This window comes from Pyrgilauda ruficollis, unplaced genomic scaffold (genome assembly GCF_017590135.1).
Source record: "Pyrgilauda ruficollis isolate IOZ18807 unplaced genomic scaffold, ASM1759013v1 scaffold158, whole genome shotgun sequence".
NCBI classification, from domain to species: domain Eukaryota; kingdom Metazoa; phylum Chordata; class Aves; order Passeriformes; family Passeridae; genus Pyrgilauda; species Pyrgilauda ruficollis.
Window position 1 is genome coordinate 477,068 of NW_024514543.1, and position 27,377 is coordinate 504,444.

Here is a 27,377-nt window from a genome sequence, read left to right on the forward strand (position 1 = left end):
GCCCTGCAGTGATTATTCTGCTCTCTCACTGAAAGGAACAGGAAAAGGCTGAAGCAAAGGCTGTGCAAATTGCACACTCTGGGCTGCTCGGATGTTCACCGGACTCCTGCTTTCTCCTCTCCCACCCATGTCACCTACCTGCAGTCCCTTCCAACTGCTGCGTGCTGGGGAAGGCCTTTGAAGGGAAGATGGTCCTGCAGTGTTTACAGCCAACACTACACTCTGAGCAAGGCCCAGTGCTCAGAGGGCCCCAGCACAAGGCAGAAAGACTGGGGAACTCTACTGCCATGGAGGCTCTTGGCTGCAGGCAGGCAGCTTCCCCATCCATGCAGGACACACGAATCCTGCTGTCCCACTTGCACACCACCAGCCAAGATAGACAACCACCCATCTACTGAACAGCATCCAGGTGAACCAACCAGCCCTGTGCAACACAGACGCCAAGAACCACCTGGGAAATGTTGTATTTAAAAGAAAATTCTTTAATAGTTTGTACTATAAAGACACAATTTAGTGCTTGACTGCAGCATGAATAACAAATGAAACATATTAAATATTTCAAAGCTACTGTGCTTTGGAAAACAAGATATGCTGATACATATAAGCCTAATGTTGGTTACCAGCTGGTTTGGTAGGAAGAGTCAGTTCGGTGTATCAAAATTGTCAATAAGCATTTCTCAGTGTAGCTGTGTTCTACAAGCTACTCATCTGTCACAGTGTTATTACCTATCTGCAACAATGTACTGAATTTCAGGAAGAGAAACCCACCTGTTAGAACCCATAGTGTCAATGTTAGAAGTTTGGTCAGGTAATGAACAGGAGATTTCATGTCCACTCCAGGTGGACAGATGGTGTTTGATCAGACTGCAACGTCATCCATGCATTACGCTGAGATAAACAATCAACATGACACAGTCAACATCAATTTGGAAAATCAAGAGAAAAATTAGTTTTTGTTCAGTCTAAGGAGTAAATACTGCTTATGCTGCTTGAAACCCTCTCTTCCAAAATCCAGGGAACAATAGGATACACAAACAAAGTTCTCCCACACCTTTAATGTGGAAAACATTTTGGTACGTAACTTGCTATTTTATTCAGCACTGTCTTTGGAGAAACATATATATGTTCCAGAACTTTGGGAACAGAAGAAGGAATCTAAGATTGTGCTTATAGCTATTCCTGTGGACAAATAAGCAAAAGACCCTTTATCTTTGCATTTTTAAAAATCTTAACAATCTGCTCTTTTCAATTTGCGTGATATATGTGCAAAAAAACCAAAATTGCAGGCACTGTTTTAGGGTCTCACATGAACTCTGAACTTGGTTCTTCTTAAATCTACAATTAAATACTTAGTCAAACCTAAAAAATTTCAAGAAGTAAAGTGGGAGAGTTCTGCAGTAAAGTAAGAGGTTCAGGCATTAAACCTGCCTCTCAAACTGCACATACAAATCCCCCTGTCCCCAGTTCTGTTTAGAGCATCTGGCTGAGAGCTCCAATAAGAGGGCTCCACATAAAGTGCTTGCTTGACTGCCGTGCCCTCACACTGCCTGTCACTGAACTACACAACCTGAAATAAACACCTCCTGTACAGCTAAAAAACACCCCCCGCAGCTTTCAAAGCCTGGAAAGATGGAACAGCATCAGGAAGGTGGGTAGCCAGGCTCAAGTTTGAGTCAGAGGCAGACAGGTATTGGATAACTAACAGGAAAGCCAATAAAAATAGTGCTGGGATTTCTGCAGGAGGAGGATTTTAAAAAAATATTGACCTCCACCTACCAAAGACTTTGTCTTAGAAACCTCAGAAGGAAATACAGCCCCAGCTCTCATAAAAGCCTTGTAACAATAAGATCAGGCACTTGGCAGCTGTAGGCAGTTGTGCGTGAGAAATGAACAAAGAAACCCAAAACCAATTTTAACAGTTCCATAGAATGTTCTCTGTCTTTAGGTTACAGACTCTCAAACAAAGCTGGCAAAAGACATTCCAGATAGGTCAGAAATGCATTCATTCATGTACAAAACATTTCAAAACATGTGTCATGTTCCATCCTCATCAAACAGCCTCTAAGTCATCTACAATGAACTGAATGTAACAGAAACTACATCACTTCTGTGGTGAAGAGAGAAGTAGTCAACATGGAAAGTTAAATGTATAAATAGCAAAATATTCAACTATCTAAAGTGCAGATACCAGGAGGGTGGTTGATGTAATACTATGGGATTCTGTGCTTAATCTTTTGTTATTCTCTTTTCACGTAAGATTTCTTAATCTCCTTCTGGCTTTGCTCTGCCGATGTGTAATAAAGACTCCATCATTTATCCCTCTTCATGGTAAAGTCTCACAGTCAAACAGCATTTCGCAGTTAAAGCCTCCCACTGCCTACTTATAAAGTGCAGAGGGGGTTTAAAGTAAACTGAAAGTTTTACCTGAATATGTTAATCTAAATTACCAGGCACACATTCCCCCAAAATGGATGTGTGTTCCTGCATTCTGATGTCTACTAAAGAAAACAGTATTGCTGCTCTGTTACAGCTCCTCGGTACTGAACTGTTTCACTACTTGCTATGAAAATGCTGTAATATATCCACAGAGAGAAACAGGTTTTAAAAAATGGTGTTACTGAAATTCTTGAATGCAGATTAAACAAGGTGATAGTGACTGCAAGAAATGCTGGCAGTATTGGGAGGATTTTCTGTTGCTGAGATTCACGTGGAAGTGTTTGATGAAAAAGACATTCAGCTGCTTGAAATGAGGTGTTAGAAGCAAATCCACGATTGGCCAAAAGAATCAATTGCATTTCAAATCACACAATTCAGCTTTAGCCAAGCAAGACAGCACAGAACAGGATTAAAAGAGAATTAAAACTAATTATAGAGCAATATTTTCCACTATATCCCTCCCAAAAGATTTCACTACACCTGAATTGAAGTCCTCCTACTTGAATCTCCCTCTAAAGCAGCCAGACTTACACAAAGATGAGTGGCAGACTGAGCACAGGCTGTAAGTGACAGACACCAAACAAGTGAGGATATTTACAGGCAGTGAGGAGAGTCAGCCAGCAATCAATACAACACTGCTGCCACTCCCAGGGGCTGCAGGGTCTAAGGCTGCTCTGATGTGCACACATTCAGGCAAATGGAATTAAGGGCACAGGTATGGTACAATGCATGACAGAGGTAGGCTGGCAAGTGGTAACACTGCATATTCCAACTCTGACTGGGGGGAGTTTTTAAACACTCATGGGCAGCACAGCAGCCCTATGCTAACAGAAAAATCATTAAGATGAAGTCTGGAGATGACTAAAACTGCTAGCCAACAGCACTGCCTTCGAAACATGGATGAGATTCCTCCTCTCTAGAGAATGCATATCTTGAGCTGTATCTAAAAAATCTAAATTCCTAGAATAAGGTATCGGTTTGCTCTGTACTGTGAGAGTAATTTTGAAGTTTTTCCTCTTATTTCCAAGAAAGAAACTTTCAGCTCACAGACTGCAGAGCTACTTACTGCTCATTTGTGTCAAATTGATGGTCGTATGGTGGCAGATTTCCTGGTTCTTCATAGGTGTTAAGGAATAGAAGAATTCATTGTTATCAAGTCTGTCCAACACCACTTGTAGAATTCATATCAAATGACACCTGCTACTTCCATAATTCTCTTTAAAGCAGTTGCTGTCTGAATCCTACTCAAAAAATAGGACCACACATGACTTGTTAAGATGTAGTGCAGGAAAAGTTTGTGATATACTGCTCTAAGGTCTGTAGAAAAAAAAAATCAACATTGTCATACAAGTGATATAAATAAAAAGCAATTAACAGACTCATTTAACAATTACCAGAGTAAGAATGTATAGCTTTCCAGGCACTAAAAAAGGCAGTCTGAATTTCAGTGACATGTAGTTAAAACTGGCTTGTCATTTTCAATATCACTCACAAGATCAGTAAGGCAGTCAAACTAAAGCACCCATGATTTTAGATTATTTATGATAAGGAGGATACACAGGTAAATTACATTCCTCAGGGTCTAATATAACCTGTTGAAAGAAAGGCTGCTGGCAGGGTGGTAGAGGTGTGCATGTTTTTGCTCATTTAGAATGCAGGAAGAAGCCAATTTACTTTTTTTTAAGGAAAAAACATCAACAACAAACAATACATAAATGAAAAACTAACAGCACTATAAAATTAAAATATGAGATTTTCAATTTTTTTTAAAATCTTGACAATTCAATTCAAGATCTGAAACCCCCATCACAGATTTCCTAGTTGCAAATGTGTAAAAGAATCAACAAATATCTTTAAAATATACCATTGTAGAGATGCCTGATCAATAAGAAAGTGGCTTTTCAAGACACTCTGGTTCTTGCAATTAATTAACTAAACAAAGCCCCCATATCCTTCAGTAACAAAATTAAGGCCACTAAATAAAGATTTTTTTCAATTTCCATAAAAATAGTATCACATCTAGCAGATTTCACAAGTGACTGTTGATGTGTCTTGCTGCTGCACTGCTTCTCTTATGAGTCTCCTTCCCTAACTTATGAACACATGTAAACATACTAAATAAGAAAATGGGATACAGTGTGCGGAAAAATGCTCGAGAAAGCCTGGAGGTCAACAGGCAGGCACTTATTTTCAAGCTACATTTTTGAAACAATTCTCAAATCTCTTTTAAAAAAATATGCCTTCTGGATAATTAAAGACACCTGATGCATAACAGCTTTTTCCTACCTCTGTGCTAGTTCTGCTAACTTCTTTCAGTCTGAAGAGCACTCAAATTTCCCAGCACAAATGCTGACCTTGTCTATGGAACTGGAGCCTACTGATATCAAAGCTGTTCTAAAATTACCCTTCAGGTGTCTTTATAGCGTGTACAGGCTGAAATACACTGCTATCAGCATGTGCTTAAACCTCACTGAACTCACTCAAGGTTAGGGATCTTTTTCCAATGCAGTTTGGGATTATTTGATCTCAAGGGTCCAGGGCTGTCACATAACAGAAGCTACATTTTAATTTGGTTCGTTCACATCAGTAGAAGAGTTACTGACGGATGTGAAAGATGCAGAGAAAAGGGAGGAGACCATTTTAGCCAGCACTGATTGTTCAATAGTCAGGACTCTGAGACTTGGGAGACAGCTTTACAGCTGTATAACCATGCTTTGCTGCTGTGAGCACGTTGTAAATCAATACAAAATGGGATTTTGGATCAGTCTGAGTGTTTCCCTTTTTTTCTTCATGGCAAGGATAAATCCCTCAATGCATCAAAAGCAGACAAAAGTTGCATAGAATGGCAGCAAGTAGGCACAGAGATAGACTCTGTTTGTTGCCCCAAAATTAAGAGCATCAAAATCACAGCCTTCATATGAGGTATATTTTGAAAAACTGTGTTAGTTTAATGTTTTCTTTAAATTTACTTATTAACTTGCATCAGCTGGGTAAATAAAAATTGCAGAAAACAGGGTTTATATCCCTCATTAATCCCCTAAGTCTGGTTTCAAAAGGTCGTCAGCTTTCTCACAGACTAAGCATGTGATAGATTAAAAGCAAGCAAAGCAATGCCCCTTGTATTTGGGAATATCCTCAGCCTCAGTCTTGTTCTTTACTCCTCCTTCAAAGTTTCAGAGTAAGAAGATACTTCTGAAAGTCACACCAATATTTAAGACTTGTAAAGTAAGAGGAAGATGAATTCAAAGCTGAACTAGAGCACATCTAAGGTGTTTGTCAATCTGTTGTATGAATGGGAAATGGGAAGTTAAAGAAAAGGATAGAAAAGTTAGGTATGTAAATAAAAGTACAAACATATAAAAAGGAGTGTTTCTTATGTTTCTACAGTGACTCCACAGTTTTGCAATGAATCACTGGTCAAAAAAATTAGGAATTGAGCTCCCAGACACAAACAGGAACACCTATAAAGCTTCACTATTTCAGTGTCTTCCGCTGGTCACACTTTGGAACATCCTCCACGATGAACCTCTCAGCTGGACTAAAGAGAAGACGGAAGCTTGGTACAAAATGAACTAAATGGCACAGGTATCCCAATCATTTTGCTTAAAATATCAGTTGCAAAGGAGGCTGTGGAAAAGCAAGGTAGAATAAAGGCCTAAATCAACCATTACGTACTTCATTAATTGTATAAAAGTGCAAGGTTAAAGTAGTTTGGGTTAAGCATTCAGTTCACTATAGGCCACACAGATGCTTAGCTTGGCCATCAATGGCCTAGTTTTGTCATTCAATTACTAATATTAGTTTAGACCACAGAAAGAACAAAATCCGAATGAAAAACCGTATGCAGTCCACTTCAAAAATGGTTAGTTTTCTGTGACCAGCACGAAATATTACCTCAATATCATCAGCTGTACAATATATACATAAAACCCTTGTGTCTTAATCTTTGTTTTAACAACTTAGAATAAAGCTGTACTAAGTACTACTTCCCTAGTGTGCCAGCTCTGTTCCAGCTGCCTGGCCTCATAGCACAGAGAAGTCCTTTAACAGCAATGGTACTTGGATTGATCCATAATTTTGACACTTCAGCCAGAGTAGCTGTTGAAATGCTTTATTCAGCCAGGCCAGGTGATCGTGTGCGGCTGCCCAGGGCTCAGTCAAAGGTTCTTGGGTGGCTCCACAAGAAGAACAGGCCATATTCCAAAAACAAACTGTCAAAAGAAAAATAGGAATAGGGGAAAGATTCCTTGGAACATTGTGCTTCTTGGAACAGAAACCAAACACTATTAAACATAATCTAATGATAGGATGAAAGGGGAATGGCTTTAAAATGAAAGAGTGTAAGCTCAGATTAGATATTAAGAATTTGAGGGTGGTGAAACACTGGCACAGGTTGCCCAGAGAAGCTGTGGATGTTCCAGCCCTGGAAATGTTCAAGGCCAGGTTGAGGGAACATGGGGGTTCTGAGTAACCGGGTCTAGTGCAAGGTGTCCCTTCCCATGGCAGGGGGACTGAAACTAGATAATCATTGAGGTCCCTTCCAACCCAAACCATTCTGTGATTCTACAAAAATTTCAACTGCATTTCTTGGGATGTAAGTAGAAGTCAAAGACAGTACCCTAACAGGCATAATTATTGAGCCCCACCAACAGTTCAAAGTACAAGATACCCAAATGTACATTAATAAATACAAAATACTGCTTGCTTACCTTCACCTTTGGCCTGTGTTTCAGGAAAAGTGTCCTTGTATATAAACTGAGGAGAAGGAAAAAAGCATGCTTAGAATTTCAAGTATAAGACAGCATATAAAATAAAGATATCCTGATCCCAGTTTTATTTTCCAACTAGAAAAGAACTGTTTCTGTGATTGCAGAGCTACCCATTCTACGTAGATTAGTCAATACAGAAGACATTAACCTCCAGTAAATCCCCTTGTAGCAGACTAATCAGCAAAATAATTTATCCTATCACCTATGTGGGGAGAAAGAAAGAAACCCTGAGAGGTAAAAAAGAAAATCCAAAAAAAACCCCAGGGACTGGAGTCTGTCATTTTAGAAGGATGAAATTAAATCAGTGTACCACAAAATATAGCAGATGTTAAAGGGGGGAAAAAAAGCAGCATAGCTTGATTCTTTATCTTATTTTTGTTCTTAGATGCTTTCTCCTCTCAGTAGATCTTTTCCTGGGAATGACCTCACATTTTTTTAAGTGGCAATGCCACTTTGTGGCATGTTGGAAAAACCTTGCCTATGCTTGATTGCTGGAAGGAATTTTCTTTAAAATACTACCTCAAGCTCTTTAGGGTAGCAGACAACCTGTAAACCAAAATGGAGCAACTGTTTTCCATACACCTTGACATATTTCTATGTATAAATACATTTACATATATGTAGGCCAATATGTTTGCATATATATACACATAAATGTAATGATGAGCTATCAGATCATCTAATGGAAATGTACTTATTTTCCTTGCATTTTCCTTTTATTATGTATTTTAACATCTGACAAAAAAGGTGAATACCATGTTAGATGTAGAAAAATTGATATATAATCAAGTTCTCAACTACATAGGATGTAAACATAAGACAGACATTCTCTTTGTTATAGGTTAAGTGGTAAAATTTTATTTCATTAGATGACAAACAAACTGCAGAAATTCTTCAGATTTCAATTTACATTCTATCCTTGCCCCTGGTTCCACTAGATGGTGGTATGGAGCAAAAATGAGACAAAAATCTGCTGGCTCCAGACTTGCTAACTTACATTCTTGTTTAAGTCTCTTCCTCAAACTAATACCCTGCCCTTTTGGGAACAGCTCCTCTACAACTACTTCAGCCATCACCCTTCTGCACTACAGCAGGATGCCTGCTGGTTTTCAGGAGTGACAGTGCCTATCAAAAGATTTGTTAAGCTCCTAAATTTAAACATGTTTAAGTACTTCAGGATTGCTGCTCAAGAACAGACAAGTATTAATGGCTTACATTCTGAAATTAATATACTCTCAAATGGTTTTGGTTTAACTGCCACAGGGTTCCCATTTCTGAATTAAATTTTCCAGAAGAACCACGACTATTTAAAGACTAGTGATTACATTTTGAAAAATATAGATTAATTTTAGAGAGTTTTTAGATCAGTTACAAAGAGGAAAGAAAATCACACGCCCGTTTAATAAGTAATTTTCCTGCTCTTCTGGATGGTACAACATTCCGAAGTACACCTGAACCTGAGAGAACTCATAAAATCTCTGTGAACAGCCAGTTTAGAAAACATTTCCTACCTTAGCAGGATATGAAGGTAAGAACCCAGGCCTGTGAGAATATGCCACCATGCATGAAACTGTGTCACAGCTCCCACCACTGGAGGCATCTTCTCTCGTAATGCTCTGAAAGAAAGAAATACCATGCAATGGAATATTTTTTCCAAGCTAAGCAATCTCAAATCACAATGCTGGATTATCAGATCACACATTATTGTTTCCATATCTCAGGCATGTGCTGGACAGGTGAGGCTTCATGGAGTCAGGCTTTCAGCAGGTGAGGAGCAGCAGTTATAGTTTACACTGCCAGTACAAAGAAAGATCAGCGAACTGACTTTCTTATACATTTAAAGGAAACAGACATTTCTTCATATGATGAGTGACCAATTACTTCTGGACTCAAATTTCAGGGAATATATTTATGGCATCCCACAGTCCCAAATGAATTCTACCATTCTCCTCCACAAAACCCTTTGAACTACTGTTGACAGGATGAAATGCTGAGTTTAAGGTCGAAGAGAGGAAATGATATTTATCAGACATCATCACTTTAAATTTGGCAATCACACCACCTATTGTGCAGGTCCATGGAAGCTTAACTTTCCTTTCTTGTTGGACTCTAAAACAGGGACAAAATGGATGTTTATTGAGGAAGCAATTAAAGTAGAGGGTCTGAAACACTCCACCAACATGCTTTGTATTTTGTAGTTATGGGGTGTGAGCAACTTGGGAAGGGGCTAAGGGATGGAGATAAAGAAATAAAGAGAAGGAACTCCATTGCTCTTATTTCTCCTGCTCATTAGGCTTCTACAGATAATGCCTATTTTGGTTGACGGTGGAGGAATTGTTTGCATCTGCTGGGGTTTTTTTCCACTTTAATTTCACTTATCAAAGTAAAAAATAAAAAACAACGATTGCACGTGTTAAGGAAGAAAAATCTGCAGCTCATGGAATACATCCTTACTGTTTGATATTACAGTGCTTGGTCCAAAGCTGCTCAGTCACAAATATTAGCACAAAGCTTCAGTTGTGTGAGTCCAGCAATGACACAGTGGAACATGCAGCCCAGCATAACCTTTGAGCCTTTGGATGGTAGGAAATTTCAAAGCTCAAATTCAGAAGTGTGTTGTTCCAACCAGAAAAAGTGAGTACTACAGATTTTTTGTTATTTTGATTTCTTTTTTTTTAATAAGCTGCAGATTTACTGAAATATGGAACAAAAAACCCTGAATCAAACTGCAGTTTTGAACTTTAAAACCAAACAGAGCAGGTAGGTGGATGATTCACAAGCTAGACATTCAGAAAATAAAGAATTTCAAGGGATTTAAATGTATTTTCTCTAAAGGTTCAAATTATAACACCTCCTGGAGAAATCCAAGGCTCTGTAGATGTCTGATTAAAGCTAGTAAACAAGCATATTTTTTTTTTCTAGCACCATAACCACACAAGTATTACAGGAAAGACACTAACATTTTTCCCCTTATGAAATGAGGATGGGAAAAAAGTGCCTCAGCAGCTGGTGTCATTTTTGGGCCTAGGAACCAGTTCAAAAGCCCCATGGACCCACAGCAGCTCAGCAGGTTTGGTGAATTGGGGGTTATGATCTCACCAGTGATGTGAGGCAGCTGCAAAAATCAACCCTGATGCCAATATTGGCAAAGTAACTGTAAACCCAGGCCACTTGTGCTGCCAAATAACTACTCTATCCTATCTGTATCAAGTGCTCCTAGGGCTGAGGATCATGTATTATATTCATGTATTATATTTAAAAAGTTTCAAGAATACTCTCTTGGAATTAACTTTCAGTTGGCTTAACCTAGCACAGGGATTGAAGAGCCAGAAGGGATAGAAAACTTTAGACTTCTTTACAACACACGGTTATTTGGATCTGACAAACCAGCCTACTAGGACAATTCTGTACAACACAGACTCTGTGGCATAACAGTGTTTCAGATTGTCAAAAATGGATGGGTATGGATGCTGGAATTAACCTTTCCATCTCCTCCAGCTTGCTGAACAACACATGAATTGCAACTAAGAGCTGTTTATTAATAGCACGCATATTGAAATACATATTTCTTGAACAGTAGTAGCAGTAGTAGTAGCAGTAGTTCTGCATTTAACAGAATGTCTTCTTTAACACACAGAATTAATGGAAGAGCAGAAAAAAAACCCCAAATGAGCAGAATAAAAACACATTCAAATGAAATCAAGTCTGAATAGCAGGCTTTAGTCAGTCATAGATCTTCAAAATTACTTCAGTGACATTATTTCTCTCAATTTAATTTGAAGTTAAAGAGAAATAACAAAAAATAAATCTATAAATGGTTAAAAATTTTTTAAAAACCCCTGTTGAGTGCTGACTCTAGTCATGAGCAATCTGCATAAAATCCTCATGGATGTTTTGTAGGCAGCATACCATACATACAATGAGATGGACTTGAATATACACCTCAGAAATAATCCAATCTTTATAATTAAAGGCTATTAAGAGCTATCCAGACAAGTGAAAAGACTCACCTCAATTTATCACAGAAAATGTTGTCCACATTCCAGAGAAAAAATCCCATTAAAAATACAGTTAAAGATGTATAGCCTAAACCTCTAAGCCATGGGTATACCCTAGAGAGAGAAATAATACAAAGTTTAGTACAGAATGCTTTAAGATAAAGAAATATACGAATCTATACTACACTAAATATCTGTAAATACAGAAATGCTGTTATATGTAAATAAAATTCTTTATCAGTTTGGTTTTTCTCTCAAAAGAAAAAAATACCAAATTCACATTTCATTTGTTTAAATATTGTATTTTACTTCTCCTCTCTCCTGATCTCATATTCTCTGAGTCTGTTCATTTGCTTCTATAATTATAATTGTTTTCCTAAATACTGAACTGAGTAAAACCAAAAAGTGGGAAAATTAAAGTTGGCTAAAAGGTACTAATTCTTCAGTCCCATGTATATTCTTTCATTAAAAAAGAAAAAAGAAAAAAAAAGCCCTATTACCAAGTTGGACTCTCCCAAAAGAAGAGAGTCTTTATCAAGAAATGATATCTCTATACTAGGGAATTTGTATAAATATGTCTTTCAAAATTACTCTTTTGTGAGCATAGACTACCATGACCAACAACTAGCCAAATGAATGGTATTAAACCCCAGTACTTTTATGTTCATCTTTGAGTTGAATGCTACTGGGAATACAAAAATGTCAATTTAATTCTGGCAGAAAAAAAAATCTTCTTAAGATATTGAAAACACACTGAAGAATCAGATGCAAGAAAGTGCATCATTAATAAATGTACTTTCCCTATCTACATTCGGGTTGGACCATGAAATTGTAAACTTCCTACATGGAAGGCTCCTTTCCCACTAATAAGACAAGTCCAAAAGCAAAATCAAATCCAACCCTGAAAGGCTGCCATGAAATACTATTCAAGTTGTTTTTAAGCATTGTGAATGCACAGTTGAGATTCTGGGTTAAAACATTCTTGAGCTGCCTTTCCTCCACTGTGTGTATTACAGCACATTTCAGAGCTGAGAGCACTGGAAACCAAAATGTGCTCTGTTTGCAAAACAAACAGGTAGCTTGCTCTGTGGAGGAAGCTCTTGTCTAACAGAGACAAGCTGTACATATTCACAAATTGACGGCCAATATAAAATAGCAAAATTATTGTTTAGTCTAATAAATGTGTGGTGCACCATGCAGTACCTGGCAAAGACTACACTGTAATATTACCCCCTCAGTGCTCCAGAGACGTAAGTAACATGACATGGCATGACCGAGCACTAAATGATACATTAAACATGCTGGTAATTAGGTAATCATAGCTGGAATTATTGAGGAATAAACAGTGGTGTTTTGTGAAGGAATCAACTGGCATCACTTGTTAACAGGGAACATGCTTTGTGAACAGAGAATAACATTTGCCCAGTTGTAATCTTGGGAGGAAACAGAGCTATGAAAGAGATGAAAAGTGTGGGGGGAAGAGGCAGGAAGAGGAACAACTGGTGAGGATAGGATGAGGTAGTAGCCTGGAAGGAATAACATGCTGTTCTTTGGGATTTTCACTCTAATCTCAGAGTGACTTCAAGGCTCACACTAAGAAATATGAGTGATAGGAAGTGAAGCAACAAAAAAACAAGCAGAAATCAGGGTCAGTATGTAAGCTGGAAAAGGCTTGGCCAAGTGCTAGCACTACTGATGGAATACAGGAATATATTCTAGCCGTGCAGAGAAAGTAAACCCAAAAGTGTGCTTGGGGACAAATTTTAGAGAAAAGAAAGGGTACCTTCAGGTTGGCAGAGCTTCTCTAGCAGAACTAATTTAAAATTAGTAGTAGTTTAGTTAAAATTTAGAAGTAGTTTAAACCTACTTCTCTTCCCATCCCAACTTTCTACTCAGTTTGCATAATAACACCAACGGGGGAAATAAGTCTTTGTAGGGTGCTGATGCAATGAAGTGATCAAGCTAATTAAGAATATACACTCCAAGCCCATAAAACTGAAGTGAAAAGTAGGTGGAACTTCAGAGAGAGACTTTGCTGGAGCAAAACAATTAATGATTGCAATTGGCAAAACAATTAACTCTGGGAGGGAAGGGGGTGATGTCATTGATAAAGACAGAAGACTATGAAATGCTCCAGAAATAATGAGAATGCATAACTGTGTGGAATTTGCAGAAAAATAGCAGGCCCAAGAGTTTGTCTACACAGATAGAAAGAAATTTAATCTAAAAGACTAGAACTGTGTTAAATCCTTGAATAGGAACAAAATTAAAATGACTTCAATTTGATTCAATTTAGTTCCCCTTGGAGGTGAATTAACGTGGTATCACTTAAGATCTCCAGGCAAGGATTAAAATTTCCAGTCCATAGGTTTAAAAAGTGCCATTAAATTGATGATTGTTTCTGAAGCTGCAACACACTATCAGTTTTAAGTTCTTCTTGCTTAATAAAAAAGTCTGTGAACATTTGCACTTGGTCTGTGTGAATTTCTTGGGGAAAGCCAAACCACGTGAACTGAAATGGCAATTGGAAAGTGAGTCAATGAATGTACTTGATTCTTGTGGGTCTCTTCCAACTCGGAATATTTGAGGATTCAATAATAATTCAAATTCACATTTTGTTAAATTCCTCCTTGTGTTCCTGAACAGACACATGTGGAACTTGAAACAAAGTTTAACACAAAGCATTTAAAATGATGACAGAAATAAGTAATTTTCACAAGCCATCCCCAAATGCATGAGAACACCAAATATTCGCAGGAGATAGACAGAAATGGGCAATCAACTGAGCCTCTGAGAGCTAAAGGTATATGTTTACTCCAATACTGATTAAATTCCATTTTTCTCCCTTTTACCTACCAAGTCTGTGCTCTAATGATTCTAATGCTTCTCAATGTCTCCTAGCACTTTTAATACCTTTTGTTTGTTACAATTTTAATTTCCATTTCCATAGCATTATGCCTAACTTTATCCAATCAAAACTGTAAGAAAAACAATGATTTGTTATTATTTTTTAAATACTTGAGCAGGGAAGAGGAAAGGAAATTACTAAGTGATGGTTCCACTCTGCAATCTTGCTCTTAGCACTCTCCCAGAGTTTGGACACTAGCAACAGATTTCACACTACCAAGCAATAAGAAGACCAACCCAATTTCTGTGTAAATCCCAGTCTAACAGCTGAAGCCACCAGCAGAACACCTGACAGTAAACACTGCTCATAAGTGTAGAAATCTCAGTTTAGTTTAATGTTATCCCAGTGGCTTCAAAAAAGTGCAAGGTGATGAGTCAATCCCTTTCAACCCAGGGGAGCCCAGGAGCTAACATTATGTACCTAGTTAAAGAAATTCTCCCATTGCCAATTTCTCACGTTAATCTGACCAAAAAAAAAAGCTGCAAATGCTATGTTGTAACTTACAATGCTGAATTAAATGGTTACTTACCATAATACTATATAAACAGATCTTAGAACTATGATGGATACTAGTGTTCCATACATGATCTGAAAAAAATAAAAAAGAGATAAAATTCAGCAGTTGGGTCCAGGAGACCTTATAAAATACTACAGGAGTAAAAATCTTTTGAAGTCTCTGTTTTTGGTTTTTTTTTTAAATTTTTATGTCTCAGAAAAATAGCATTCCTTCTAACTTCATCTCCAGAAAGCCTTCTGTTAAAGTTTCAAATAAAAGTATGATTATAAAGCATGCCCTTTATACAATTACAGGAAAAGTCAGTTGTGTAAAACCAATGTTCCACTGTTCTGAATAGGAAAGCAAACACTAGATGGCACTCGGAAAGCACCCTGAAATCAAAAATGGTAACTAACCCCTATTATCTCTTCTCTCTCTCTGCATTTTAGCCCAGGACTGTACAAGCATCAGCTAAAGCTGTTTTATAAAGCTGTACTTCATTGATACTTGATTAATATGTTTTCCTGAAAGCTAACACCTGAATAGACTATGTGCTATTCCCACACTGAGCATCATTATGGGGAAAAACTTTCCAGGAAGCATTTCAAACAATTATTACAGATTGTTTGGATTCCATCTAATTATATAGTGGGAAGGCTGCACAGTCTGAAAAGATCCATGAGCAAAATCTGACTCACTGTAGGCTTGATGAATTTGAATGCAATCACCTGACTTATAAAAAGTCAAAGTAATCATTTATTTTTTGCCTCGTGATCTTTAAATCACTCCCTTTTTTTTTTTATTCACAAACTTGAAATCCATGTAACACCACCTCCAAGACATACAGATTGTAGAAGAGAAAAAATGTGGCCAGTCATGCCTGAAAGTGATGCAGAAGTCACTGCAGCATGGAGGATTTTTAGACACTGGTGACATTCAATAACTTTCTATATCTTTTATTCTGAACACTGGCTTCCTCCTGCCAAAAGGCAGTTTGTTCCAAGCAGCTGTGCCTTACTCTTTTTGCCTCTCTCCAGTGGCCCACAGGCCTCCCAGTATTTTTTTCTTCCTTGTTCACTGACTTAACTTTCTCATCTTGCTTCTAGTTAGCTACTATCTAATTATGCCTGTAACGTAAAACAGAAAAATTATAAACCTTTGCTGTCTTTTTTTAAAAGCCACTAAACCTCACAGAAAGAAGTGTGCATACAAACTGGTGTCCTTACCATGTTCTAGTGACCTCCTCATACCCCTCCTTCTTTTCCACCGTCTTTGAGACAGGGACTGCCTCTCACTCTGCTGTAACTGGGGCATTCAGACCCTACTATCCTGAAAGCATGTCTAGTCATCTCACATAAAACAGGTTACTGTAACAATGCAAAGTGAAACCTTCCTTCCAAAAGTGTATAAAGGCAAATTTGCAAACTCCCTTTAGATTTAAGGATAAGGTTAGTAGTGCACTGTATTATCAGTGCACGTATACAGAGCAAGAGAGACAACAGAGCCCTTATGTTTGACAACAGGTAAAGTAAGCCCCAATGCTGACTATTCAAAGTCAGTCAGCACAGCAGCTCTTCATTTGCATTCAGCACAAGATTAAAGAATTTCAGTAAATAAACTACTACTACTATGTGTTCTGCTCTGTAGAGCTAAACAAAGCAAAACTATTTGAAAGGCTAATTGGTTCTGGCTTGTAATTTATACAAAGCTGTTAGTTAATTCCAGTCCCCTTGTTGGGGTACAGCACGTAAACCAGGAAAAAAAGAAAACCAACACAACCTGCTAGACACAGCCTGAGTATCAAGTGCTCATCAGTCCCAAGCTAAGGGTAGGAAGGAGAGTGCTCAGGTGTGCTAGGTGCTGCCTGCTGGTACAATTCTTCACTGCTGACATTTTACCTAAAAAGATCCCACCACATAAATACATTATCAGGCTCATTTAAAACAGTCGTCTTCATTTTACCTAATCAAATCCAGAAATTTATTCTAAGAGAGGGATGGCACAGAGGAAGATACCCTTAAAAAGGCTCCTCCAAGATCCAAATTACAGTTTGATTTGCTGATCTTCTCCTTCTTAAAATTTCCATCACAAAAATACTCCTTTGCAGTAGAGATATGGGAAAAACTTATCCATTAAGAGCAATTTCTGTCATACACATTAGGGGTTGTGACCACCCTTATGCTTGTACCCAAATTGCTTTTGAATTCTTTGTACAGGGAGTTCAATAGTGTCAGACTACGCCTAGAGAAACAGATCTTACAGGCAGCCCAAAGCCCAGGTAAAATGTTACCTTCTTCAGCAGTTGCTAAAAGCAGGAAGGAGCAGAAGCTAAGAAAAGCTTTCTTTGCAGGGTTTCTGGCTTGATATTTCCTAGTGAGTTAATGGTTTGCAGAAGAAGACAGTATTAATGGAGGAAGGAAGGGGGAAAAAAGAACCTTGCAGCGACTGAAGAAATATATGCCCATCGTTGACACTGCAATTTCTTGCCTTTTCCGCTTCCCCACCCAAACAGGTTGTTAGCAGTAAAACACATTTGTGTTCAAAAGCCTGTGAAAGACTGGAACAACAAACTGTTCTGCTCTGCATGCTCCCATCCTGCTCGATGAAGGTGAGCACCCAGGAGGTGCTGCTGTGATATACAGGGACTGTAGCTGCTCGCCTTCCCCAGCTGTTTCTTACTAGAGGGCTGCACACCAAACTGCACAACTTAGTTCAGATGTCAGGCAGAAGTGCTTACTTTATCTCTTTTACCATCCCTGGCTTTACTGTTTTTATCATGGTAAAACTTTGTTAGGTATTACCCATCCACCCAGAGAAGGACAAAGTACTGTATTATAAAAAAGAAAAATCTGCCTTATTCAAGTTAGCTCAAATTTTTCCATTCCTTTAGCTTCTTTTGTCCTTCTTTTCTTAAACTAACGTATCATTTAAGTGACAGATGACAAGCCAAGCAAGTTTTCTGCTATTTTGTCTCCCACTGCCAAAGAACATCATTTTACTGCAATTGAAACAAAAGGAAAGATCAGAATCTCAATCTTCTGTTACCACTAGACAGTTCCCCCTTTGCTGTTTCAGATGCAAATAAAGCTCTGCATATTTCAGCTTTGAAGGTATCTTTGCAATTTAGGGAAAAACCCAAAGTCTGATGAAGACACAGTGGATTACCTCATAAGAAGGTGAAACACAAAGAAGTTCCTAATTCACAAATGGGAAGTAAGCACTTCAGGGCCCAATGTCTGGCAGCATTTTTAATGTGGAGGCAATTAAGGAAATCATATATAAATTCACTTATGTAAGTCAGAATCAACGTTGATACTCCACACTGAGAGGGGGAGCATACAAAATTGGTTCTTCCTCTACTCTTCTAGTACAGAATACAGTAATAGCCTGCTATTTCTACTTCTTTGTTTCCCCTGCTCCTGGCTTTCTATCCATCTTTGGTTAATAAAGTCAATTTATCATCCTCAAATACTAGTATATATATTGGGCACTGTACTGAGAGATTTTGGGTTCTTGGCAACCAGCTTATCTAATACTCCAACCAGGTAACGAAAGACAGTTACTTAAATACTTGAATGTGGAAGCTCTATTTGCAATTTGCAACAAAGAAAACTGAGTTCTACATAGGTTTGGATTTCTGGAGAAGAAATCTGAGCTGAGAGAAAAAGGAAGGACAACCCCAAGATGACACTGAAACACCAAGTGACTCAACACAGTTACAGCTCTGTAGTACCACAGGCTGCCTTGACAGCTCCCGAATGAACTAACACAGATTCACTGGGTTTGGTCCTGTTTAGGTGCAGGTATGTGATAGCAAAATGACACACAAGTCACTGCTGCTGTAGAGCTTCTGGGACACTGTCTGCCACAGAAAGTCAAGCTTCCCCTCTGATGACTTGTAGAGTTGAACCTTTGAAGAGCTGGAACATCCTTCCTTATTCCCTAAGCTACTGTGCAGGTAGAAGCACCATCCGGAATGAAAGCTGTACTTGCTTGGGAAGACATCCCCAAATGAGCTGTGTAAGAGTGAAATGTCACTCAAGTTAGTTTTATACGTGCTCATCAGCAGGACAATGACAGAACAGAAAAAGCTCTGTGGTGAAGACATGCCTGAAAAGGTAATTTTGGACAGAATACTGGGGAACCTGAATGTACAGAAAGTAAGAACACATTCAACCAAAAGGCACAACATATTCACCACAAGCCTACAATTAACTATTGTCTTTGCAGCAGGAAGGACTCTGGAGAGCTGTAAGACATCCAGTGGGTCCACACAGATTCCCCAAAATGGTGAATCCTGCAAGTCTGAACACGTTGTGCCCAGACACAATATATTCTTCATGCAGTTTCAGACTCCCTTACATACTTCCATACTTCTACATGTTTCACCTTGATTTCACCTTCTTCTTTGCACTTGTATATTTAAAACACCCCTAAAGAAAAAAATCTATTAATTTTTTTAATTAAGGCAAATGAAATGCCTTTTCCTGCCATGCTTACTTTATTCCTCTTACTCAAAGTCACCTGAAGAAGTAAATCCAATACTTGTATTTTATGTCTATCACAAGTGAAAAAAAATAAATCCCTGGTCAGGCTGTTATGCTGTAAACAGTGAACACATCCAGGCACTCCCTCCCCTCCTTTGGTGATCTGTAAGCAGTTTAGAACAAGAATAGTTTGTATTTGTCCATCAGCACATCTCTTCCTTTTTTTTTTTTTTGAATCAGTCCTCATCCTCCAGGTATCCCAGTTATCTCTTCATTTCCCCGAGTACTCAGTGGTAACTCTGAACTTTGTATCATCACAAATACCAGCAGTATACTCTTCTTTTTTCAGCTAGGTTGTTAAAAAAGAAACCAACCAAACAAGTCAGTCCCTATATTGACTCCAAGAAAATTCAGGCTTTCTCATAATCTCCTTTAGTCATTTTTCACTAGTCACTACCTTACCTATTTGCAACTTTCCCACTGATCTGTTCCTCCAGCTGGCTTGGTTTCCCATGGGATGCCACAAGAACATTCTAGAATGCCTATTTTTTACATCACATTTCCTAATGTAGAAGAAACAGCTATTTAATCTAATTTTCCATTAACCTTTTAATTATTTGTTTGCTAAAATTTGCCTCAAACTGTCACAGCAGATGACTAAACAAATAAAACAGGTTTTTAGAACTATTTCCCTGTTCACATAACTTGGCCCACTAACTGAACGAGGTTGTTGATCACTCCAAGTGATCAGATATGGTATGCAGCAAGCAGGCAAATCAGGATGGAACACGTTGCTTTGTATGTGACAGCTTCCCAGGCCTCATCATATTAGGAAGAAGGCTACCTGTAAGACTTGAGTTGAGAGTTTAACTTCCAGAGTAACTACTTCTACTTCCAGGGCTGTCTCTGTATGCCTACGGATCACTTCACACGAGCAGCCACTCTTCCCCTGCCCCTTTCCTTGTATACATGTGGTAAACACAGATGAAAAACTAATCTGATTTAAAATTAATTCCGAGGAGAGTTTCAGCCTGTTGAGTTCCCCAATCAAATTCACATCAGAAAATAAATTTGTGTGCCAGATGGAGAAGAGGGGAGAGGCACAGCTGTTTTCTGTGACAATGATACTGGCTTAAAAACAACCAGGCAGCTGGGATGTAGGGTTTAGCACCTTGAAAATTAGGACTAATAGTGCTCTAGCCTGAGAGATTTGAACATAAACAAGACAATATATGCCTCTAAAGGCCATTAATATATTTCATTTAATTGATGAGGTGGCAAAAAAATACTAGATCAGCTGTCAAACAGGAATTGTGTTTTCCTTTCTAATGATGTGCTGCCTCCACCTGCCCAAAACATGCATCTCATTCCTCCTACAGTTGAAGCACTAAAATCCTTAAAGATCTCCCTTAATATGTGGATGCAGAAAAAGAAGTTGGTCTGTATTGCTACTGTGCTGTGGATAACTAACTGAAATCACCTTTGTGCCCTGCTGGCAGCTGGCAATTTATGAGCCTAAATTGGAAAGACAAGTAAAAAGTAATCTGGGGAAAAATGAGGCTTGGATACTGGTTGCTAAGTATAATAGGATCCTTTTTCCATTCTTACTGGCCTCCTTCCAGAGGGAAAAAAAAAAACAAAAAAACACAATCCATACTAAAACAATGAACAATAAAAAGTTATCCTTGCAGTCCTTCCTCTTTTTGCAAGGCTGACAACTTAAAATGATCACAAACACCTAGAGGAACCAAATGCTGCTTTATCTCCTGATGCTACTTTCTAGCCAGTTAGAAAGATTGTGATTTAAACTATGACTGCATGAACATATTTAATTTTACTTCAAGCCTAAGTGACTTGAAAAGCAGTTTGAAAATGCTTCCAGAAATTATTTCACTTTTTTTTTAAATGCACTCTAAAATAATGTACAAGTATTAAGAAAATAACCTTGTTTAGCTGTGCAGTCAGGGAAATATTTCCTCAGGATTTACTACATATTTGGCAAAGACTGTGAAAAAATAAGTACAGTACTTGAACATTTGGAATTTGGCCATAAATATATGTTCTCCATAAAAATCAATCTGCAAAGAATTGTTGTAAAAAGTCCAACACTTTTATGGGATCCAAGTATTTTCTACATTGATTCCTCATGTATAAATTATAACAGGGAATTCATATTCTGAGCCTAAGAGAAACCAAATGCAGAAAATTAAAGGTCTGGGACAACAGTTTAAACTTTCTCTATTTCCCTCTTTCCCAAAAAGTTGTTAATATCTATTGTTTTAATTTTTGTGACATGGGACAACAGCTATGTCAATGTATCAAACTGGACTATAGTGAAGCTGTGATGTATTTATTCCAAAAAATGCAGCTTGGGCAAATAATTGATTAAAGAGATAAAAGTTTCATTATAAATAGTAAATTTTGCCACTGTTATTTAACAAAACTACTCTAAGTCACTTCATTCAAAACCGGTTATGACCAGATCAGTAAAAGCACGAATAATTGTCACCTTCATCCCAGCCAGTATCTTTCTGCTGGAATTGTAAATAGGGGGAAAAAAAAGAAAAAGATTTAATTAATATCATAAAAAAAAAGCCACACTGCAATTTTCTGTTTTATCTACAGGTAGGGTAACAATTCATGTTTCTAGGGGAGATTGTTTGGAGAAGCTGAAAATTTATTCTCTTGATCAGCACTTCACTAATCCACCAACAGGAGCCAGTTATCATTTTTACAACTGCTGATGCAGCAGGCATATTTTGACAAGCAGTGGCACTACCAATTTCAAAAATTAAGGCTTTAAAGCTCTGTCCTGCAAAGAGCTCTGTGCTTTTTGCTTGGCAATTTTTCAGCTGTTATCCCTAATCAAAAAAATCATAAATGAGGGAAAACTACCCATGGCATACAGAAATGAGCATCATTTCTAACCTCTGTGAAGAGGTAAGCGATGCAAGTCCTACCCCCACAGGCAGGGGATGCATATTAATACTCCTGGGCTGCTACAAAAGGAGCCTGTACCAAATATTCCATTAAGCCTGTACAAAGCGTCTGCTACATAACCCTAGAAGGCATTCTGTGCTTAAACTCACCTTGAATTTCCACAAACTAAAACTGAGTAGTTAAAAAACCCAGTTAACTAATGCGTTAAAGCAGAGAGAAGAATGTGGTGCTAAGTCAATCAAGAGATCTTATGATGTAAGGTCATAGTTTCAAAGCAGCTGCTAATGGAAGGCAGTACAAAGACTCATTTAGCTGTTCCTCTCTCACACACCTTAGGGTCACCTCATTACACTTGGCTCTGATGAAAACCGTGGGAAATATTGGGTCACAAGCTAAAACACAACACACATTGAAGCATTCTAGTTTTTCAGGTCACTATGTAAGAGGATGGTGACACAACAGGCAGCAATTCTGGTTAAAGAAAAAGAAAACGTCAAATTGTGCTTCCCTTCCACCTTTCTTCTAGCAGTAGAACACTGTAACATATTCCACTAAAACAGCATAGTTGAAAACCAAAATTAGCTGCTCCAACAAAACAAGATTTACCTGATGGAATACAGGTTCTTTCAAATCTAGGTAAACCTGGAAAGATTAAAAAAGAGAAATAATTTGTAACAGAACCATCGTAATATTATTCACCTAAATATTGCCAAGGCATCTCCTGTTAGAATCAAGCCATGAGTGCCTATCCATGCACCATTAAAGTTAATCAAATATTCAAAGTTTCCTCTGGCAGAACCTGAGGTTTTAACTGTGGAATTATTTCAAACTAAGAAGCACAAATATCAATATTAACAACTAACATAAGCCTTCTAATTTAGTAGAGTTGACTACATACAAAGCCAATTAAGATGCTGAAGTTACCAGATGTTCTTGATATGCACTGCAAGAAAAACACATACTCAACTCTAATTGCTTTTCTTGTTTTTGACAATAATTTAATGTTTCAATTAATTTTACAAAAAGCTAGTACCTCTTCCGATTTGTAATACAGTTAATTTAATTTATCTTCCTGAAGAGGGAAAGGCACTAGACCTCAGGCATAATGTGCCACAAGTGTAAAAAATTTTAGGAGAAGTAGAAGAGGCAAGTATTTTGGCAGCTGAAGATGACTTATAATAACACTTTAATTTTAAAAGAAATGTTTATCAATAAGAATTACATAGGAATTTCCATATTTGGTTGACAGTCAGCATGAAACTGAATTTATTCATAAAGGAAGAACACTCCACTGACAAAGGGAGTCAAGTTAGCTGTGACACAAAAAAATTAGAAGCATTTTAACTAACAGCTAAGTTCTTCTCTTATTCTGCCTGTTTTAGAACACCAGTCTGCATCCTGGACTGGATATACAAGTTCAGTTTTCTGCAGTCAAACAGAACGATTCTTTATTTCTACAGATGAATTAAAGTGAGAGAAGCAGGAACACAGCTTATCCAAGGTCTCATACCAAGCCAATAGCAACTGTTTTTCTCACATTCCTGTTCTAGCACAGGATTATTGCTTTGCTTCCTTATTTATTCTATATAGTGGTTCAGACAGAAAGGTTTTAGGTTTCTCTGGCCAGCAACATAATTTTCCCAACAAAAGAATAATTTGTCTTTCTTGACTGGAAGTGACAGAGATTTAGTATTGCCTCTATAACATTTCTCCACTGTCAGAAAAACTGCCAACCTAAGGGTGAAAATGCCGTATTAGAAAAAGTTACTTACTATGCTGACTACGACGCTGTATGTTATTAACAAGAAAAGCAGTGCATAATTGACTGTATTCTTGTACTTGAAACATTCATACCTGGAAGACAGGATAAAGGAGAGAGAACACATTCATCACTTACCATATAATGGATGCAATTTCCAAGGTATAATATTAAAAATTTTCCGAGAAAATTGATCCAAATTAGTCTTAGGCCTCTCAAGAAATCCTAACTTCTTAAATAAAGACACATTATTTTAAGAAAAAAATTCATGCTCTTAGCAGTAAATGTTTTTTTAAAAATCTAAGGCAAAAAAACCCTAACGACAATAAGCTCAAGCACATGCCAAGAAGTAACCCACTCTAAGAAAAGAGTTTGTGAAGCAGAAGTGTTTTCAGAAGGTGCTTACAGGGCGATAATGGATGGCAAATTAGAAATTAGTTTAAAATGCAACACAGCTGTCAAAAACATTACTGAGCAAGCAGCAGTGTAGGAAAAGGACTGCCTTACAAAACACTGAACTCAGACTTGTTAAAATGTGGATTGTTTATGGCTTCAGTACAGTTGCAGTGCAGTACATTTGCTAGATTGGGTACTGGTAAAAGTGGAAGGTAAAAGCACCTGGCTGCTCCCAGTATGTAAAACAAACAATTAAAATTAACTTCACAATCTCTACACTACACCTCAGTCTCAGCTGTGATGGGAATACACACACATCCCAGACTGTACCTACACCAGAAAAAAGGTCTAAAAAACCCCAACAAAAATGAATTTTGAGAAGCCCACTATCATCAGGGCTGGAGGAAGCTGTCTATATAATTTCAAATTACATCTGTCTAGCTCCTTTGTTTATAAACTTGGAGAAATCAACACCATCATAAATTGTTATAAGGAAATAAAAACACATCTGGGAAACAAATAGTCTAAAGGCAGCATGATGTGCTACACTGCAAAATGGCTTGCTGAAGTAATTACACAGTTTGAGAATCAGCAGAACTGAATGACATATAAGGGAAAGTCCTGTGCACAACTCCTGCAACCTACCTTCAAGCAAACCAAAACAATTATTGAAGGCCTCTTAAACTATACATTAGCTCATTTTTTGGAGCATTTTAATTGCTACCAGACATAAATACACATAATCTTATTTGAGTTATAAATGCAGTAACAGACTTCAGTGCTTTTGAAGATAACAAAGTAACCACTGCACTAAAAAAAAAATAAATTCAGATATATTTTTATAGCCACTTCTTATCCTTTTTTTCAATCACATTCAAATCAGAAGAATGCAAAGGCAATTTCAAGGAGATAGGGAGCTAGAAATGGAAATATTTCCACTAAAAGAGGCATTATGATTCTGGTCCTCAGTTTGTACAAATCACACTAATGTATGAGTCACAAACTGAGGGCAATTTACATAGATAGGGGTTTAGTCCTAAAGCATCCCATCTCCATTGCAAGCTACCAGTAATCTTTACCAAGACATCACAATTTTCAACAGCTGAATATTTGATGTGTTCAAAAGCAAAAAGACGGGTTTTTTTCTCTTTTAGTCTGCAACAAGTTAATCTATCATTTGGATTTGCCAAGTGACAGAACAAATTATATTAAATCCAGAACTTGCAGCAACAGGCAAGAAAAAGCCAACTTAGGGTATCCTTACAGCTGTCAAATGCTACATTGCTCCCAAAATTAAATGGCAGAACATATCCTGGCATTGCATTAAGCTGTCATGCATGTTCCAAGACACTCTCCCCAAAATATGCATTCAACTCCTCATAAAATCTTGTCCCTTTAATTTTCCAGATGAGTGAAAAGCAGGTTTAGCCAGAAACCTGAAATTTGCATTTCAAGCCAGACTACATCATAGAAATCCAGCTCAAATAAACTATAATGTTACTAATTTTGTAGGCATTACTGAAGTTGACTTTATTATGTCTGCTGTTTTTATACATGTAGCACTGAGCTCTGATTGTATACTACACTAAGTCTTTAATGAGTGGGTTTTTTCCCCTACTTAAAAAAAAAAAAAACACCGGTAAAATATATCTAAATTAGCAAAAACTAGGACTAAAGCCAGCCTGGTACTCTAATATCATAATGCTGTACAAAAACAGATCTCACTGAAAGCAGTAGAAGCTTTCTCTCTATATATGCTAAATTTGGCTTCAGAGACTCTACATTTCAAAAGTTAACATTTCATAAATATTCAAGGAAAAAAATTAACAAATACTTACAGGCAGTAGACAAACACACAACAACTGTATATCATTGGCAGTTCATCCAACAGCTATAAAAAGCAAAGACATCAAAACATGAAAGCTACTTCTAACTCACAAGCTTGTCTAAGTTAATTAAGGAAAGGGTAAGTCTTATATAAACAGGAGTTTTTAAGTCATTTGGATATCCATCTTCTTGACTGTACTCTAACACATAGCACTGTCAAACCCAGTTCAGCTACCGAAGCTGCTGCATTAAAAGTTTATTACTCTGAATCTTTTGAATATTACGCTTCATTAGTGCCCACGCCTTCAAAGAATCTTGACATTTTTGCTGCTCAATTAATTCTTAAAATATTTGTAAGAATTAATTCTGTAAAGCCAGGCTGAAGAAGACCATCCCATCTATGGCCTTACAGTCAGTAGCATCTTCTCACTTGACAGAGAAATTGAAATTTAATTTTTCCATAGCATAAAATACAATTCTAGCCTGTTAGGATGGGCAATATGCTCGCATGTTTACTTCCTAATTTTAGAAATTTCTTACATTGTTTTAATTCAGAGACAGGGCTTTTCGTTTGTTTGATGTGGGGTTCTTGCGGGCTGTTTTGTTGGGTTTCCCCCAGAAATTATGGTGACATATGTTTTATTATCTTAAATAATTTTTACACTTTGGGAGAAGATTGGTTTGTTACAGCTAAAACAGTTATTTCTCCAGGAACCTGTCACCTTAATGAATGGAATTAAAATGGTAATCACAAGAGAGTTGATTTCTCAATAGCAGGTAAACTCAAAATTGCCATTTATCATTAGAAGCAAAAAGAATCATAGCATCATTTTCTTGTAAAACTTCTCACCAGAGAACTTTCATGAATTTCTGCTCATAAATATACAGTTAAACTTACCTCCTCTTAAGAAAGACTAAAGAAAGAAAATCATGGAAATGAAAAAGGATAGAAACAGATCAATGAATATCCACAGCCTCTGATTTCTAATATGTTAAGCAAACATTAATAGTTAGGGCTTTTAGAACTTTTAGAGCTTGACTTTTAAGAAAAACAAGAAATAGATGCAAAAAAGATTTTGACCTTTTTCCATTATCACTCAAAGTTCTTGGTGGCTGTGTCTGTAAATAAATTGCTTTCCTACCACTGCTATAGGCTACTTAACAAGTTAACAATCATGTTATTCTGAACAATGAAACTTGTTAAGAGCAGTAAGCAGTTTACTCAAACTCTTTTATAAAGCCAGCCTGATTCTGCTTGGTTTGGGATAATTTTCTAACTTCACAGTCAAAAACTTCATTTTATCTTTGAAAAAAAAGTGGATCTTTACAGAAGGAGAGACATGAATGATGATGATCTTGAG

The 27,377-nt window shown here is 37.5% G+C and overlaps 1 protein-coding gene across 1 annotated transcript in view; it reads right to left on the reverse strand.

Moving 5' to 3' along the window:
* Positions 1–461: 461 nt before the first annotated feature.
* The window catches only part of ACER3 (alkaline ceramidase 3), a 56,397-nt gene continuing 29,481 nt past the window's right edge, over positions 462–27,377 (reverse strand). The window contains exons 4-11 of the mRNA XM_041461913.1: positions 26,028–26,080; positions 23,807–23,888; positions 22,641–22,676; positions 14,641–14,699; positions 11,216–11,317; positions 8,717–8,821; positions 7,146–7,191; positions 462–6,647 (exon numbers count right to left, since the gene is read on the reverse strand). Coding sequence (XP_041317847.1) covers positions 6,594–6,647; positions 7,146–7,191; positions 8,717–8,821; positions 11,216–11,317; positions 14,641–14,699; positions 22,641–22,676; positions 23,807–23,888; positions 26,028–26,080 — 537 coding nt within the window. The 3' untranslated portion in view covers positions 462–6,593. The remainder of the gene's footprint in view (positions 6,648–7,145; positions 7,192–8,716; positions 8,822–11,215; positions 11,318–14,640; positions 14,700–22,640; positions 22,677–23,806; positions 23,889–26,027; positions 26,081–27,377) is intronic.